Genomic DNA, 15,565 nt, shown 5'->3' on the forward strand with positions numbered 1-15,565 from the left:
AAAAAGAAAAAGAGGCTAAATGTGTGGTTTTTATTTACTATTATTTCAGTTAAAGGTATTTAGTTTGAGTGATATTAATGTAAAGATGTTGGGTCTTTCAATGTAAAAAAGATGTTGGGTCACAAAAAGTTCAAACCCATTGTTTTAAACTAATCATAATTTGTCATATTTTTAGGGGTTGCTTTATAGACCCTAATCATTACTTCCTCACTTTAATGAAAAATATATCTTTGGACGTGTCCTATTCAGATTTGTTTTTTAGTCAAGTTTTAAGGCTATGTCAAAAAAAATTATGAAAATGCATTATGTCAAAAAAAAAAATTATGGAGATGCATCTCCGCATAACTTATGGAGATGCATCTTCAGACTTTATCTTAATCAAATACGTGTCTGGGTCTCTTCTCCTTCCTCACTTCTCAAAACTCTTAAAACCTCTCAACTCTCAAACTCTCTCAATTCACAAACTCTCTAACTCATTCAACACATTTTCAAGTTTCTACCATCAACATCCAATCGATCAAAGAACTCAACATCAAACTCACATTTAGTAAGTTTTTTATTTTTCTATATTTTTTTCATTTCAATATACATTTGTAGAAATTTAACATTAGGTTATATTATAGGTAGTTTGGATATGCTATTTAAATTATCTATGCATTTTTTGGATGTTGGATTAGACTACATTGCTACCATTTTCGTTCTTCAGAGTTGCAGAACATTACGAAGATGCATCTTTAGATTTTTTCAACGTTTGTCTAAAATTCGGAGATGAACTTTCAGATTTTTTTTTCTGTTTGCATTGTTTGGCTTCATTTCATTATGTTTCATATGTATAATGCTTATGTGGTTTAATTATAGGTATTATGGTTGATAACAAAGATAGATTGAGGCACGACAGAGTTATGCAGCATACATCATTTTAGAGGGAAAAAGCTTGATCATCTCAGGCACCGGTCTGTTCTAGTTCAATTGATACGGAGATGTCAACTTCTAGGGCTCGTACATCTCCTCCTTCGTCTTTTCCGTATGAGACAGATGTCACCTCCTGATGCTCCGGAAGCCCCACCAGAACATGTTGAGGAATCACCCCGGGAACCTATTGAAGCGGTAAAGTGGCAAGCAACAAAAGTTTTGGAAGTATTTATTTGGAAATTTATCGTGTCCACAGAGATTAGTGATATTGAACTGTCATTCAATGGTGTCCGCAGTTATAAGTTTGGATTGAATTGTTTAAAACATAAAAATGGAAAAGAAAATATCAACTTAAAAAGAATTCATTTTTCAGAAAGAAGAGACTTATCAGGCATTGCATATAATCTACTATCATAAACTTAAACTTATCAACTAGTTATACTCAACCTATAATACTCGTCAATATCATTAAGCATCACTCACACCCTAAGTCATTTCTAACCCAAAGTAGAGAGAACTACTATATCATCTCGGCGACGATCTCTCAGCCAACCAAAATAACACAGAAGACAACCGCATTGCTCGCGTCGACGATCTCTCAACCAACACAAACAACACAGAGGCATTAACCTTCGATACCCACGATGAATATTAGCTCCAAAATCTATCTCTAGAGTCTAAAACTAATAGATATTCATCCCTAATCAAGATTTGTGAGGTATATGTCTATAACAACCCAAATCCAAACATAAAGCAAAAAGATTAAGGAAGACATCAATAATGATTTGTAAAGCAAGCTTTATACAACAGCATGATCAACAAATATAAATGAGTTCAAAGTAAAATCATATACAAAACCCAACCAAAGAGAAAATACAAAAAGAGGAAGAGAAATGAATCGAAAATATCCCGGTTTGTCAGCTCCGATTGATGATCAATCCACCTCCGATCATCCAAATGCAAGCTCCATAGTTGTTTTCTAAGCTAATCTACCTAAAAAATGTTTGGTGATGGAGTTGGAGCAAAAAATACCCAAACCATAACCTAAAAAGTGTATTTTTGACCCTTAAAACGTGTTTCTGTCCAGACCGCTTTGCCCGACGGCTAAACGGCTCGCCCGGCGGCTCAACACAACAACTTTTTAACGTTTTTTGGTTAGTCAAGCTCGCCCGGCGAATTACACTAGAGACAGCATAAAATTCTGCAATGTTTCAGCCATAACTTGAGAACCGTAACTCCGATTTGCGCCCGGTTCGAAGCGTTGGAAAACTTATTCAATGCTCTATCTAACAATGACAAAATGGCAACCAAATTGATGATTTTTATCATCCTTATTTTGAGCCTTATTCTTTGATGAATTGGTTCCGTTGCTCAAAATCGTGCGTTTGAAGTCGTGTCTTCGACACTTTATTGATCATGCTCCAAATACGCAAGAATACCTACAAAAAGACACAACAACTATCAAAAGATATAAAAGTATATGAAAATACGACTATTTACAAAGTATACGTATTTATACACAAAACGAGGAATTATTCAACGAATATCAACAAAAGTCTCGATACGTGCCACAAAACATTTATACAAAAGCACTAAAAATTGGCACTTATCAGAATCCCAAGGGTTTGGAAGAGATTCTTCTGACTAATCATTGTTGCTTCTACATTCGGGCCATGCTGTCAGGCATGTGTGGAGCAGAGAAGTAAAATTTAATTGTATTCATTCTTTGAAACACATTTATCATAATATTAGAAGTTTCTTTTGGAGGACTGTAATGCTTTAAAATGCATCAACCATGGCCATAGGATTACGGGTCTGCCGCAACCTGCTAAGCAGTGGTTTCAAGATGTAATGCAATTATCTGGGCAACGAAACACGTTCAATATTGGTTATGTTACAATTACCCATTGTATGTTTTCTATGTTTGTAGAGAGATGGCACTCAGAGATGTCATCTTTTCATCTTCCACAAGGTGAGATGTCCATTCCAATAGACGATGTATCATGCTTGTTGCATCTTCCGATTAAGGGTAGATTGTTAGACCAAGCTAGGATTAACAAATATGAGGCAGTGGAAATGGTGGTGACATATCTATGAGCTAACCTAGAAGTTTCCCTGTAGGATTTTGAAGCCACCGGAGGGTATCATGCTAGGTTTTGTTTCCTGAAGAGGTTGTATGCACACCAACTTCATGCGACAGAGCACGCCACTGGTGATGATGAGCATGTTATGAAGTATAAATCATACAAAGTGATAACATACCTATTGTACTTGGTTGGCACATCCATTTTTGTGGACAAAAGTGTAACTTATGTCGATGTGGTTTACTTGAGATACTTTGCTAACTTGGAGTGGATCCATGAGTACAATTGGGAGGAGGCTTGTTTGGTCTACCTGTATTCCAAATTAGCTGAAGGTAGTATGTGTTGAACAAGTGACCTCAAGCATAAGAGGGGTGAATTCTGGTATTTAAAAACGTGATTAATTTTAACCTTTCTTGATTAAGTAATAGTAAGTTTATAAGTGAGTAAGCATTGCGGAAGTAAAGTACAGGAAAGTAAATTGCTGAAAGTAAAGAGGATAATGATAGAAATATTGCACCAGAGAGTTATCCAGATTTGACCGAACGTTGGTCTAGTCTTGTCCTCAAGACGTCGTCTTGAGATTTTTCACTATAGACTTATGAGCTTTTAAAGGTTATGCCCATGAACCTTAATACAATCTGATTTTGAGATTTTGAACAGGCATATCCCCAATCTAAAGACGACTTTTACCCCAACTTATTCTATTAAGACAATCAGAGATTTATGGCTGATCTCTTTAACCAAAACAAAGCTTTTTTCCGACAAAGCTTAATAAACCAGTAACAGAGATTTATGGTTGATCTCAAGAACCAAAAACTCACTCTCTTAAAGGTATTGCGCCGTTAAGACTATAAACGACCAACATGACCACTTACAAAAATATTCTCCTCCTAGATAGAGCTTCGCTCACTAGTACTTAGGCAACCAACAATGAAGAGAAAAGATAAATTCCAAAGAAATAGATAAATTTCAAAATCTCAATCTCTTTCGAATGTGGTCATCATTGTCCATAACAAGTGCTCTTACTATTCGAGGGCTCGTTTGACGATCAGCATCAATATCAGAAGCATTTAACATGCCACCCCTTTTATTATACATGCCCCCCCCCCCCCCCCCCCCCCCCACATATATGTTTATATTTCTTTCTTGTTTATTCCAAAATTACCCTTGAATAAGTTAGTGGGGTGAAGCATGAAATTTCCGGTATATTTTTTTAAAAATAAAAACAAAAATTTGTACTACCGGAAATTTCAAAAATCCGGTAATTTTTTCAAAATTTCCGGTAAAAACTCACCAAAATTTTTAAAAATCTAGTATTTTTTTGAAATTTCTCGTAGAAACACATATTTTTTTTAAATTAGTGACTTAAGGCAAGGGTATAATGATAAAAGCATAACCCTTAGGAGGTGGCATGTTAAATCGTCCAATATCAATCAACGTTATGACTTCGGATCTGTCTTTCATTGCATTATCCATCTTTCTTCACAATTGATGATATATCTCCTTTATTAATTACCACTTCAGTCTGTTACATATATAGAAAAGAAAATCACTATTTCATCATATAAACAAGAAAGAAATAACATATATGTGCACATTTCATAATATTGTGTGGTAGGTAGCACTAACTTGCTCAATGTGAGATTGAGATTTTGGTTTCTTTCTTCTTCTTCTCCCGGAAAATTCTCAGACGAATAGAGGGAAATATGGACTGGCTGTGTAAAGAAATAAAAGAAAGTGAGTTATTCATGATAAAGATGCTTCACTTGATTAAGCTATATATCAAGATGATGAAGTAATAATTTGCAGTAGCACTTGCCTTTTGGAGAAGTCTTGATTCTGTGGGAGTGAGTGAGTGAGTGAAGAAACAAAGTAACTGTTGAATGAATATGAATGCTGAGACTTTACTCGTAAGAGTTTTCAAGCCATGATATCTAAATATATATGAATGATAATGAATATGAAAAGGAAGCAAAAAGTTAGTTAGTTAGAAAGTGTGTTTGGATTCTATTCAACCAATTAACTGCCAAACTGATTAACTAACTCATGTTTTGTTTGTTACTGATAGGTTCTAACTGTATTACAACTGATTGTGTCACTTATTTATTTTCTTTTGTAGAATTTGTATTACATAATATTTTTAATTTCTTTACAGCAACAAAAAAATTCAAATAGAATTTTTAAACTGATAATATTAAACAGTGTTGAACCGGGTCTAAATTTTTTTCAACGTAGAATAAATAAAACACAAAAGTCTCTCAAACAATAATACGGTACACTTAGGGCGACTTGAAATTAAACATCCTGATAGACATGACAAAAGCCAACACAAAAGCCAATGTGAAGCCAACTACTACAGCTGCAACTACTCCCAGAAAATCATGCTTGAAACCATAGTAACTTTCCAAAAAGTCTTGTACTGAAACACTTGTTTCGTTGAATTCAATATGATCTCGTATACCTCCAAATTGTGAACTCACTAATCCATTCAAACTCCATGCTATTGGATTTGCACAATAAAACCATCTCCACCATATCGGAATTTTCTTTTACCACATGCCAAAGAAAATGAAAAAATAAAAATTGATTAACGACAATTTATACAAATACTTAAAACATATCATTAAAGGAAGTAAAAACTTACAGGTGGTGGGATTACGAATCCTGAGAAAAGGTTCCATAATACATAGGACAGACGAGTAAGGAAAGAGGTGGCATTTGGGTTCGGTGTTATGGCTAGTGACATCATGCCGTAGTAGGTAAAGTATAGAGAGGTGAAGAACATAAAATATATGTACCAAAAAAATTTAGTCACACTCCACTCAAAACCAACCATTGCATAAACTATGGTTCCATATATCAACATTTGTATTAGAACATAAGGGATTTCAATTAGAGCCTGCATGAAAATATGAAGATTGGATTAAAAAAAGCACTTCCATAGAATAAAGACTAAAGAAAATCACTTGCCTGAGCAACAGAATAGGCAAGCGAAGAATACATTCCAGCGGCATTTTCCCTATATAAGACTCTTCTCTCAATACCCACTACTCCTTGCACAGAATTAGCATTCTTAATGCCAATAAGTAGAACAGTAATCAACATTGAGCCAATGGTGTTCAAGAGATCTTGTCGCTTTTCACTGCAATTTATTGATGTCAACTTTTTCTTAAAACGAAAATATCCAAACTCATGTACTAAGGGTGTATCATTTTTCTAGCTTTCGGCTTACATTTTGGAACCAATGCCATAAAACATGCACCCGAAAAAGATGGAGGCAGCAATTGTGAAGAGAAACCTTAATCCATTGTATTGTGGATTCCGCCAGTAAGACCAATGTTGTTTCCATAAGCAAGCCTTGCATTGCGTGAAAAGGGGCCTTGAGTACTTTGAAGGAAAGAGAAGATCTTCCGAATCAGGAGCCGGAATGCTCAGTTCTGCAATAAGAGCTTTGTTTCGCCTAAAACAAATGCCAAAAGAATCATTTCATATCAGAAAACTGTAATGGTGAAAAATGTAAGGTTATACTATTTTCCATCAAAATTCTTTCTATAGTAGAATACTGAAATTTTGTACTACTATGTTCCGACTTCATAGAATTACAAACACCTGTATAATTCTGAATTTTTGTACACCTCAGCAAAATCAATCCCCAATTCCATTTCTTTTACTGAAGAAGTGACTTCCAACATCCATGTTGCTGAGTTACAACCATCTTTAATCTTACTGACACCTTCAATCCCCTTCAAGACAAAAGTGTGTATGCAAATGATTTATTTGGGCATATTAAGATCATAGTATTTCATCACAGTTTTACCTCGAAGTAACTTATTAAATGGGAAGAATGATGTCCAATTGGCCCCGCATATATCACTCGCCCTCCTTGCTTCATCAAGAACAACTACATTTTGTTGCAAATAATGATCAAATTCATAAGTTTTCTAATGTAAGAAAACGAGTAAGAAAACGAACTAAAAATGAAATTCCTATAACTCTTTATTCTTCTTACTTTACCTCATCAAAAGATTCAAATATATCAACTTTGGGTTGATGAATGGCACAGACAACTGTTCTTCCACTGTCCACTAAATTCCTAATTGCTCTCATAACGATAGAGACAGATCTTGCATCTAGCCCAGAAGTTGGATCGTCCATGAATATTATAGAAGGATTAGCCACTAGCTCAACTGCGATAGTCAACCTTTTGCGCTGTTGTGTCGAGAGACCATTAGAACCAGGCAATCCAACAATTGCATCCTTCAGTGGGGTCAGTTCCACAAGCTCCATAACTTCCTCAATAAACATCTGCAATCATTAGTTAGATTTTTCTTATATATAACAAACAACATTTAAATAGCTCCCAGTTTATTAACATGGATAAAACATCTAACTTTTTCGAGTTGTAACACTCTTGTTGCTTCAACACTAATATTTACATTATGTGTTTAACTTCGCATTCAGGTCTTGAGAAAATTTAAAAGCAAATAACATATGTGAAAAAATGATAGAATGTGAGAGCAGAGAAAAAATGATAGACATATACATAGTATTAATCCCGAATCCCGAACAATCTGTCATAGTGAGTTGAAAGTTGCTCTAACAGTGCAGATATTAATGAAGGATTCAGATACCAACCTTCCTGGTTTCAGCATTGATTTCCACTGACAATCTGAGCCATGCCGAAAAGAGCAATGATTCATAAACAGTAACATAAGGAGAGTGGATATCATTTTGTTCACAGTATCCACAAATTCTAGTAAAGCTTTCCTGCTTCTTCGGATAGCCAGAAATTGTGATGTTCCCACCGATATATCCTTTGGTCTTTCTTCCAGTCAGTACATCCATTAGAGTTGTTTTGCCAGCACCATTGACGCACATTAGTGCAGTTAGAACACCTGGTCTGAAAGCTCCACTGACATCCTTCAAAAGGTTAAACCTATCCTTAATAACTCCTTGATTCATCTTTTCCTGCGAGTTTAGAGTAATTAAGGATTCGCATATTCGGTTTGTAAATTAAAAAAACACAAGTGTTTCTCAATTATTTTATTTTGTTTATAATTTACCAGTGGCATATCGACTGAATATGTCAAGTCGTCAAAGGTGATACAGTGTGGTTCAAAAGGAAGAATCATTCCACTCTTTCTGTTATGTTTACCGTCCACTACAGATTGTTTCTTCCTCGACAGTGACTGAACGGATTTAACAACCTGATGTTCTTTAATTGCTGCATAATAATCCAATTTCAGTATTAGTAATGCTTTAGGCCTTTATTTTATGTATTTGGTTAAAAAACATTCAAGTTGATGAAACTTACGGTTCAAGAAAGTGAGAGCAAGAATGTAACCAATGATGAATAGTAATGTGTATCCAATCAATGCACCAAAACCAATCCAATACCAGTAGGACTGGGTAAAGAACCCGCGAGATTTCAAAACTTGAACTCCTAGAGGTTCCGTTGAGTTAGGTAGAACCTTTCATCAAAAACATATACATATCCAAACATGTGGTCATTTTAATGTGATAAGGAAACGCAAAAATGAAGATTTAGATCATGGAATAACATACATGTCTCCATGTCTTCCCTTGAAACTCGTTACTCAACAAGGCATTCTGTCCATACATCGTAGGAGATATCCACAATTCCCATAACCACCACTTTTTTATATTGTCTGTATATACATATAGAACAAGAGTACAACTGCATTATAATATATAGGGAAAACATCAACATTAATATCTTGTCTTTGTGATACCTTTTGACACCACAACAACAAGCATTGCCAATGAAAACAACCCAAGTGTGCCGGCCATTGACATTTCTCTACCGATTGCAGCAACTACTCGGCAAAATACATTAGCCATTTGGCTGGCAAGAACTAGAAGAAGGAATGTCCTACAAAATCATATTATTCACAAGTTATGTTAGACTCCAAAATCAAACATGGTATGTTTTGCTGAAAATGCAATAAAACATTTCTCTTTTAAGTTATACCTTCCAATAACATTTGGATCACCAATGACAGAATAGGTGAAGAATACCCAAATACCCACTTCTGCAAAATTTATGGGAACTTTTAGGATCCATGAAGGAAGAGCATATGCCCATGAAGGGAAAAAGAGTAAGTCTCTTTGCTTGTAAAACACATGAAGCCTCCCAACCATCATAGAAAGTTCAGCAAATCCATTCAACAGAATTACCAAACTCCCATAGAACAACGCACCAGCATATATGCCTCCATCGGACACTGAATCATGGCGCATTTGAGTCGGTAGGAAAACGGTCATGGTAATGACAGCAACCAAAGCAATCTAAAGACGAAAAGAAAGGCGTTATGTTAGCAATAAATTTGAGTGAAGTTTTAACAAAGTGAAAATCTATTCATTTTTCAAATCAAACCTACTTGTAAAAGTTTCAAGATATAGTAATATGAATTGCGCTTTATGAGTAAATACTCTCTTGATAAGCAAACATTGAACAACTCCCTCTTTGCAATTCCATACTTGTTGCATGTCAAAGCACCTGGATGGCTTTTTGACTTGTCAAATTGAGTAGCAAGTTCATTACCAAGGCTTCTCCCGATATGAAATGTTTCAAATGCCTCTGCAAACTCTTCAGCTGTCACAAATCTATAAGGCTTTTCATTTTGTACCCAATATTGTTCCTGGTCTTTCACTGATGTCACCTGCAACATTTGCATTACAACCAAAGTTTAATAGTCAAATCTTACTCCTAAGTCCTAGCCATGTAGACAATAGAAATACGATGAAGCTACTTACTTCTTGCAAAAAGTCTACAATAGATTTCCTCTCAGGACAAACAAAACCCATTGAAGAAAAAAAATGAAGCACTTGCTCACAAGGACCCTGGTACACAATGTGTCCATCAGAGAGTAAAATAATGTCATCAAAAAGATTATATGTCTCTAGTGATGGCTGCTGTAGTGAGATAACGGAAGTTCTTTTGAGAAGGCAAACAAATTGCTTCAGTGTTTTCACAATTTGAAAGGTTGTTGAGTCATCCAAACCATTCGATATTTCATCCATGAATAGAGCTTTAATCGGTCCTACCATCATCTCTCCTGTATTAATTCATTTTTATCATTATTAAAGATTATCATATATGAACGTGATTATTCATGATATACTTCAATAATGAAACCATGTTTGTTGTACCTATTGTAACACGCTTCCTTTCTTCTTTAGAGATACCTCTTAACATTGCATTTCCACAGTTATCCAGTCCCAAAATCTGAAAATATAATCCAAATTAAAAAATAAATTTAATACAAAAATTCAGGAGGAGCTTATGATGATAACAAAAGGTTTTGAATGTATGAATTTTACCTTTAAAATATAATCTGTTATAAGATTTGCTCTCTGTTCCTCGGTTGCAACAGCCTAAGCATTATTAAGTCACAAGACCAACTAACATGTTATTAGGCATTCTATTCATAAATGAAAAACAGGAAATAGATTGTGACTGCAATGTGGCATAAAGGTTTTGATGTTTCTGAAACTGCAGTGCAGCAACCATGATTGAGGTCGCATCGGCCACATTTGACTGCATTCTCTATGATATCAATGATCGCGACAGGACCATAAACTTCTATTCAAAACCCTGCTTTCTTTTACCTTCATATAGACATCAATATCTGGATCAGGAATTATGTTTTCCTCTTTCTCTTTTCTACACACCTCTTCTAGAATATCTGCATTTTACCGAAGGCATTTCATTATTATTTCCTCAAATCCCTGCTTTTATTTTGAAATTGCATTGAGATGATAAAACAAATACTAACCATATCTCGGTCCAATGCCTTGAACTCTTGCTGAGAAGGCCAAGGTTTCTCTAACAGTCAATTCTCCAAAGTGAACATCATTTTGATCGACATAAACAGCAGTTCTTTGGGGTACAAATTCATTCATCTCATGACCATTGTATGTCACCTTTCCAGTAAACTGTTGATGAAATTGCACCTCATTAGCTAGCTAGAATTGAAAATTCCAAAACAAAATATGAATGCGTTCTTTAACAACTGAATAGTCACCTTTAATTTGGGATTAAGTTTTCCTGCCAAAGCCAAGAGGAGAGTGGTCTTTCCTGAACTCGGAGGACCCAAAAGCAATGTCATCCTGAAAACATTCAGAGTAGCAAATGCAAATATATATTATTTTGGAACTGGATTTACAATGTTATATGTGAAGCACTGACTTAACAAAGACATCTGATACAAAATTGACCTATTAAGCATAGATACCGGAAACACAACACTGACACATTGACATATCGATAATAATTTTAAAAATAAATAAACTAAACTTAATCACAAGTGTTGGTATCGGTTTCAGATACAGTCGCACCTTTTTTCAGAGGTGTTCTGTGCCACAGAGAAATTGATCCGACATCATTGATAATAACTTTAAAAAATACTAATATGTTTGTGTATAGCACAGCCAGACATCTGTTAGACACCATAGACACCAGACATACTTCAAGCTAAAGTGTGAGTACTACATGCATATCATCATATAATATATTTTCATTTTACTATTACCTGCTGTGCTTTATAATTCCACTGACATCCTGTAGAATATTCAAATCTTGTTTTCTTCTTTTTAATACATATTTCAACGGAGCCTGTGAAATCCAAAATAAAAAAAGAATTAGAGTAGTATCCAATTCAATCCATGATGAGTTTCCATTAACTAACTGTATATCAAACTCTAAACTTTCAACGTTAAATTAATATAAATAATATAACTAGTTTACCTCTAGCATGTCAAGCATGTAGTTAGTGATTGTAGGAAAAGCTCTCTTTCCTAACTGAATCTGTGCTTGGACGTTCAAGTGTTGAAATCGAACTTCGACTGTAGGAATATCAACTCCAGCTCTGTGATAATATCATGTCATGCAACGTAAGAAGGAAAAAAAAAGAGTCGTGCATTATTATGTACATACCTATCAAAGCGATCTCTCATGTGCTTCAACAAGAAATTATGATCATTGTCCACGTAGTTAGTGGGGACGAGTCTTTGAAGCAAATAAGTTCTTTGTTGCAATCCGATATTGTGTACATCAATTTCATTGGACTCTCCTTGAGGAGATGTCAGTAAACCTCTCCTCAAACGTGCAACCGTTGGAAGCCTCTGAATTGCTGCCCATTTGTCACTCTCCTCCATTTTCAACTACTCTCCTCTATGTTGCAAAGCAATAAAAGTTGGTGTGTAGGTATTTTAGACTCTTATATATATATATATATATATATATATATATATATATATATATATCGAAAATGCTAACGAGTGCCCCAGGGGCACTGATTAAGAGTCTAAAAAAGGTATGCTTTGTTAAATATACTTGTATTTAGTGCCCGTAGGGCACTCGTTAGCATATGACCATATATATATATATATTTCTAATTACACTAAATGTGCCTTTTTATTTAAAACAGTGAATCCAGATTTTTCTTCTATCTTTAACAAGAGTCGCCAGTTGATCCATCTTATTGTTGCCCTTAGGGATGGCAAGAGGTAATGCCTGGGCAGTCTATTATAATATCTGTCAGTTTAAAAAAAATTCCGTATCGAGACTATACCCGCGTGGGAACCAACATTTATATTCGGATCTTCTCATATTTGTTTATTCGCATTTTTAATTAAAATTATCGATCATTTATAATTTATCATATCATTTTAAGTTTTTAACAACAATTATAATAAAAATCGTAAAAGTTTATTATTAAGTTAAAAAATAGACAAACACTTATATTAAAATGCGTATAAATTTAATGGTGATGTATTTAATAAAATAGATAAACATACAATAATATAAATAAAATTATATAAATATATATAATGTGGGTATGAGATGGGATGGATATTAAAGTATCGTACCCATATCATAATTTTAACTGATACTCAATTGGGATGAGTCAAATTGTCAACCGATTTAAAAACTATAAAATGATGTAAATATCTGCACCCAATTTAAAAACTATAAAATGGTCTAAATATTTAATAAAATATTTTTATATAATTATATACTATAATTTAATTCGATAACAGTTTTATACGATGCATTATTATTGATAATCATAATGTCTATGCATAATTATTGTTGATATATCATTTTTAAAATACTAGCCATGTTATCAAATGAGTATATTTATCATTATAGCTCGGTTAACCAAGTTAATATAGTCCGTTAATTTTTTAAATTAAATATTTATTATAAAATAATATTGTTTAGTGTTTATCATAAAATTTATTATTTAAATTATTTTTAAATATTTGATTTTTTAACAAACATAACACATTACTTAGAAGTGCTTCTAGGTTATGTATAGAGTATGTTTTATTTCAACTGCCTATTAACATGTAATAATTCTTGTTTGTTTGTTTATTAATGAAGTTTATTTTTTCTATAAAAAAAATTGTGGTCGTGCTTGTTCTATTTCTTAATTCATTCACTGCTACTTTCGCAAATGCATTTGAAGGTTCAATTGTTCTTGACATTAGTAATTTGAATCAACTCTGTTTTCTTCTTATAGCTTCATCTTTGGGACCAGATCACAAGCATATGCCAGTGTAATTCTTACGTAATAAAAAAATGTTTACTACTTTACAAAATTCAAACTACTAATTCATATTGATTTTTCTTATTTTAATCTTATAAATTACAAATAACTTTCAATTTAGACCATCGGATTTAATTTTAATTTCATAATTGATTGAATCGACTACTCATTAATTAGGTGCATTACTATTGATATGTTAATGTTAAAAATATTGAAAACCTCATGGCATAAATTTTTATCTTTTATTTATTTTTTAAATTAAACAGACTTTTTTTAGAAAGCAAGACTTTTTTTAAAAACAAAAAGAGACTAAATGTGTGGTTTTTATTATTATTATTTTAGTGAAAGATATTTTAGTTTAAGTGATATTAATGTAAAGATGTTGGGTCTTTCAATGAAAAAAGATGGGTCCAAAAAAAGTTCAAACCCATCGTTTTAAATTGATCATATCTGAGGGGCTGCTTTATACACCTTAATCATTGCTTTTTCACTTTAGTGAAAAATTAAAATTATTTATAGAATTCAAAAATTTATTTTAGAATGTATCTCATTCACATTTGTTTTTGAGTCATATCTTAAGGTTATGTCAACAAAAAATTATAAAAAAGGATCTCCGCATAATTTATGTCTAGAACCCCAGATGAATCTGGGAATGAGCCACATTTAAATGTTTTAGGATGGCTATCTCAAATTCAAAAAAAGGCAGTCGAAGTCCTATTCTTGTAAGCAAACACTCATCGAATGAGACTGTGCAGTCATAAAATGAGTTGCATATCCTCTTCTCCTCTAGAACTGGGAGGACCAACCACTTTAAAGCATGAGCGACCACAATGTCAGTATCACGCAGGGCGACCTTAGTGCTCAAAGTCGAAAAAGTGTATGCCGCTATTTCATCTACCCAATCAAAAGCTGGCACATCCGACCGATCATAACCTACATTCTTCAGACGAACCCGGATACAATCTCTAGCATACTCCTTCCTTTTTATTCCATTTTTACACTTTACTTCAAAACATTAATATGGTTAACGTGAAATTTTGGAGGACAAAATTGGAATTGTGTTATTAATTTATGGCTTAAATAGTCTTTTGGTCCCTGTAAGTTAGAGAATTTTTGAATTTGATCCTTATATCTTTTTTTTCTGCTTTGAAAGACAAAGATCTAGAAAATCTCATGAGTATTATCTAGATTTGCAAAGCTGGAGCAACATACAGAATGGGCAAGAGAGGTGCACTGACAGAAATGCAAATGTTACTGAACCTTATTCACCAAGAGAAATACATGTGTTAGGTTAGAAATAAGGAGGATTCCGAGATTGTGGCTGATATCTTCTAGACACACCCTAACTCGGTCAAGTTTTTGAATATGTTTCCTCTGGTGTTGATTTTTGAATGCACGTACAAGACAAACAGGTCAGCTTATTAATATTAACTTCTCCCATCTTAAAAATATGTAGAGTGATCTAGTTTATGGATATTTTTTAATCGTACAGGTACCGGCTACCACTGCTTGAGATTATTGGTGTTACATAAACAAAATTGACGTTTCCAATTGCTTTTGCATATTTGGAACGCGAAAGGGGGGAGAACTTCACATGGACACTAGAGAGGCTCAAGGAGTTGTTCTATTCTGAGAAGTTGCTACCAGATGTCATGGTGACGGACCAGGAATTTGCATTAATGAATGCCATTGATTTTGTGTATCCAAATGTGTCTCATCTGCTGTGTACATTTCATATTTCAAAAAATGTTAGCATGAAATGTAAAGAGTATGTCAAATCAGAAAGACAAGAACATGTCATAGATCAATGGAACAACATGATGTATTCAAATACAGAAGACGAATTTGATGTACATCTCAAGCACTTCGAGAGTGTATGTGGTGATATTCCATCATTTGTCAAGTATGTGAAAGAAACATGGTTAACACCATATAAAGAAAGATTTGTTGCTGCATGGACTAACAGAGTCACTCATTTAGGCAACACAACAA

At 33.8% G+C, this 15,565-nt stretch overlaps 1 protein-coding gene across 1 annotated transcript; it reads right to left on the bottom strand.

The window, feature by feature from the left end:
• Positions 1 to 5,275: 5,275 nt before the first annotated feature.
• LOC131614704 (pleiotropic drug resistance protein 1-like) lies at positions 5,276 to 11,990 on the bottom strand. The gene is made up of 23 exons (XM_058886262.1): positions 11,956 to 11,990; positions 11,767 to 11,887; positions 11,552 to 11,634; positions 11,045 to 11,129; positions 10,796 to 10,955; positions 10,629 to 10,705; positions 10,341 to 10,394; positions 10,170 to 10,245; positions 9,774 to 10,075; positions 9,398 to 9,679; positions 8,989 to 9,305; positions 8,750 to 8,889; positions 8,562 to 8,665; positions 8,311 to 8,467; positions 8,060 to 8,220; positions 7,632 to 7,964; positions 7,011 to 7,301; positions 6,814 to 6,897; positions 6,606 to 6,739; positions 6,229 to 6,456; positions 5,967 to 6,138; positions 5,641 to 5,895; positions 5,276 to 5,542 (listed from the first exon to the last, which is right to left on the bottom strand). Exons 1-23 carry the CDS (start codon positions 11,973 to 11,975, stop codon positions 5,276 to 5,278), a joined length of 3,903 nt encoding a protein of 1,300 aa, XP_058742245.1. The 5' UTR covers positions 11,976 to 11,990.
• Between the last annotated feature and the right edge of the window lie 3,575 nt (positions 11,991 to 15,565).

Source organism: Vicia villosa, linkage group LG6 (assembly GCF_029867415.1).
Source record: "Vicia villosa cultivar HV-30 ecotype Madison, WI linkage group LG6, Vvil1.0, whole genome shotgun sequence".
NCBI classification, from domain to species: domain Eukaryota; kingdom Viridiplantae; phylum Streptophyta; class Magnoliopsida; order Fabales; family Fabaceae; genus Vicia; species Vicia villosa.

Coding starts and splice junctions, on each gene's coding strand:
- LOC131614704 (XM_058886262.1), bottom strand. CDS start 11,975: ATGAGAGATCGCTTTGATAG. Junction 11,888..11,955: donor ATGAGAGATCGCTTTGATAG/GTATGTACATAA, acceptor ATATTATCACAG/AGCTGGAGTTGATATTCCTA. Junction 6,139..6,228: donor TATGGCATTGGTTCCAAAAT/GTAAGCCGAAAG, acceptor AATAAATTGCAG/TGAAAAGCGACAAGATCTCT.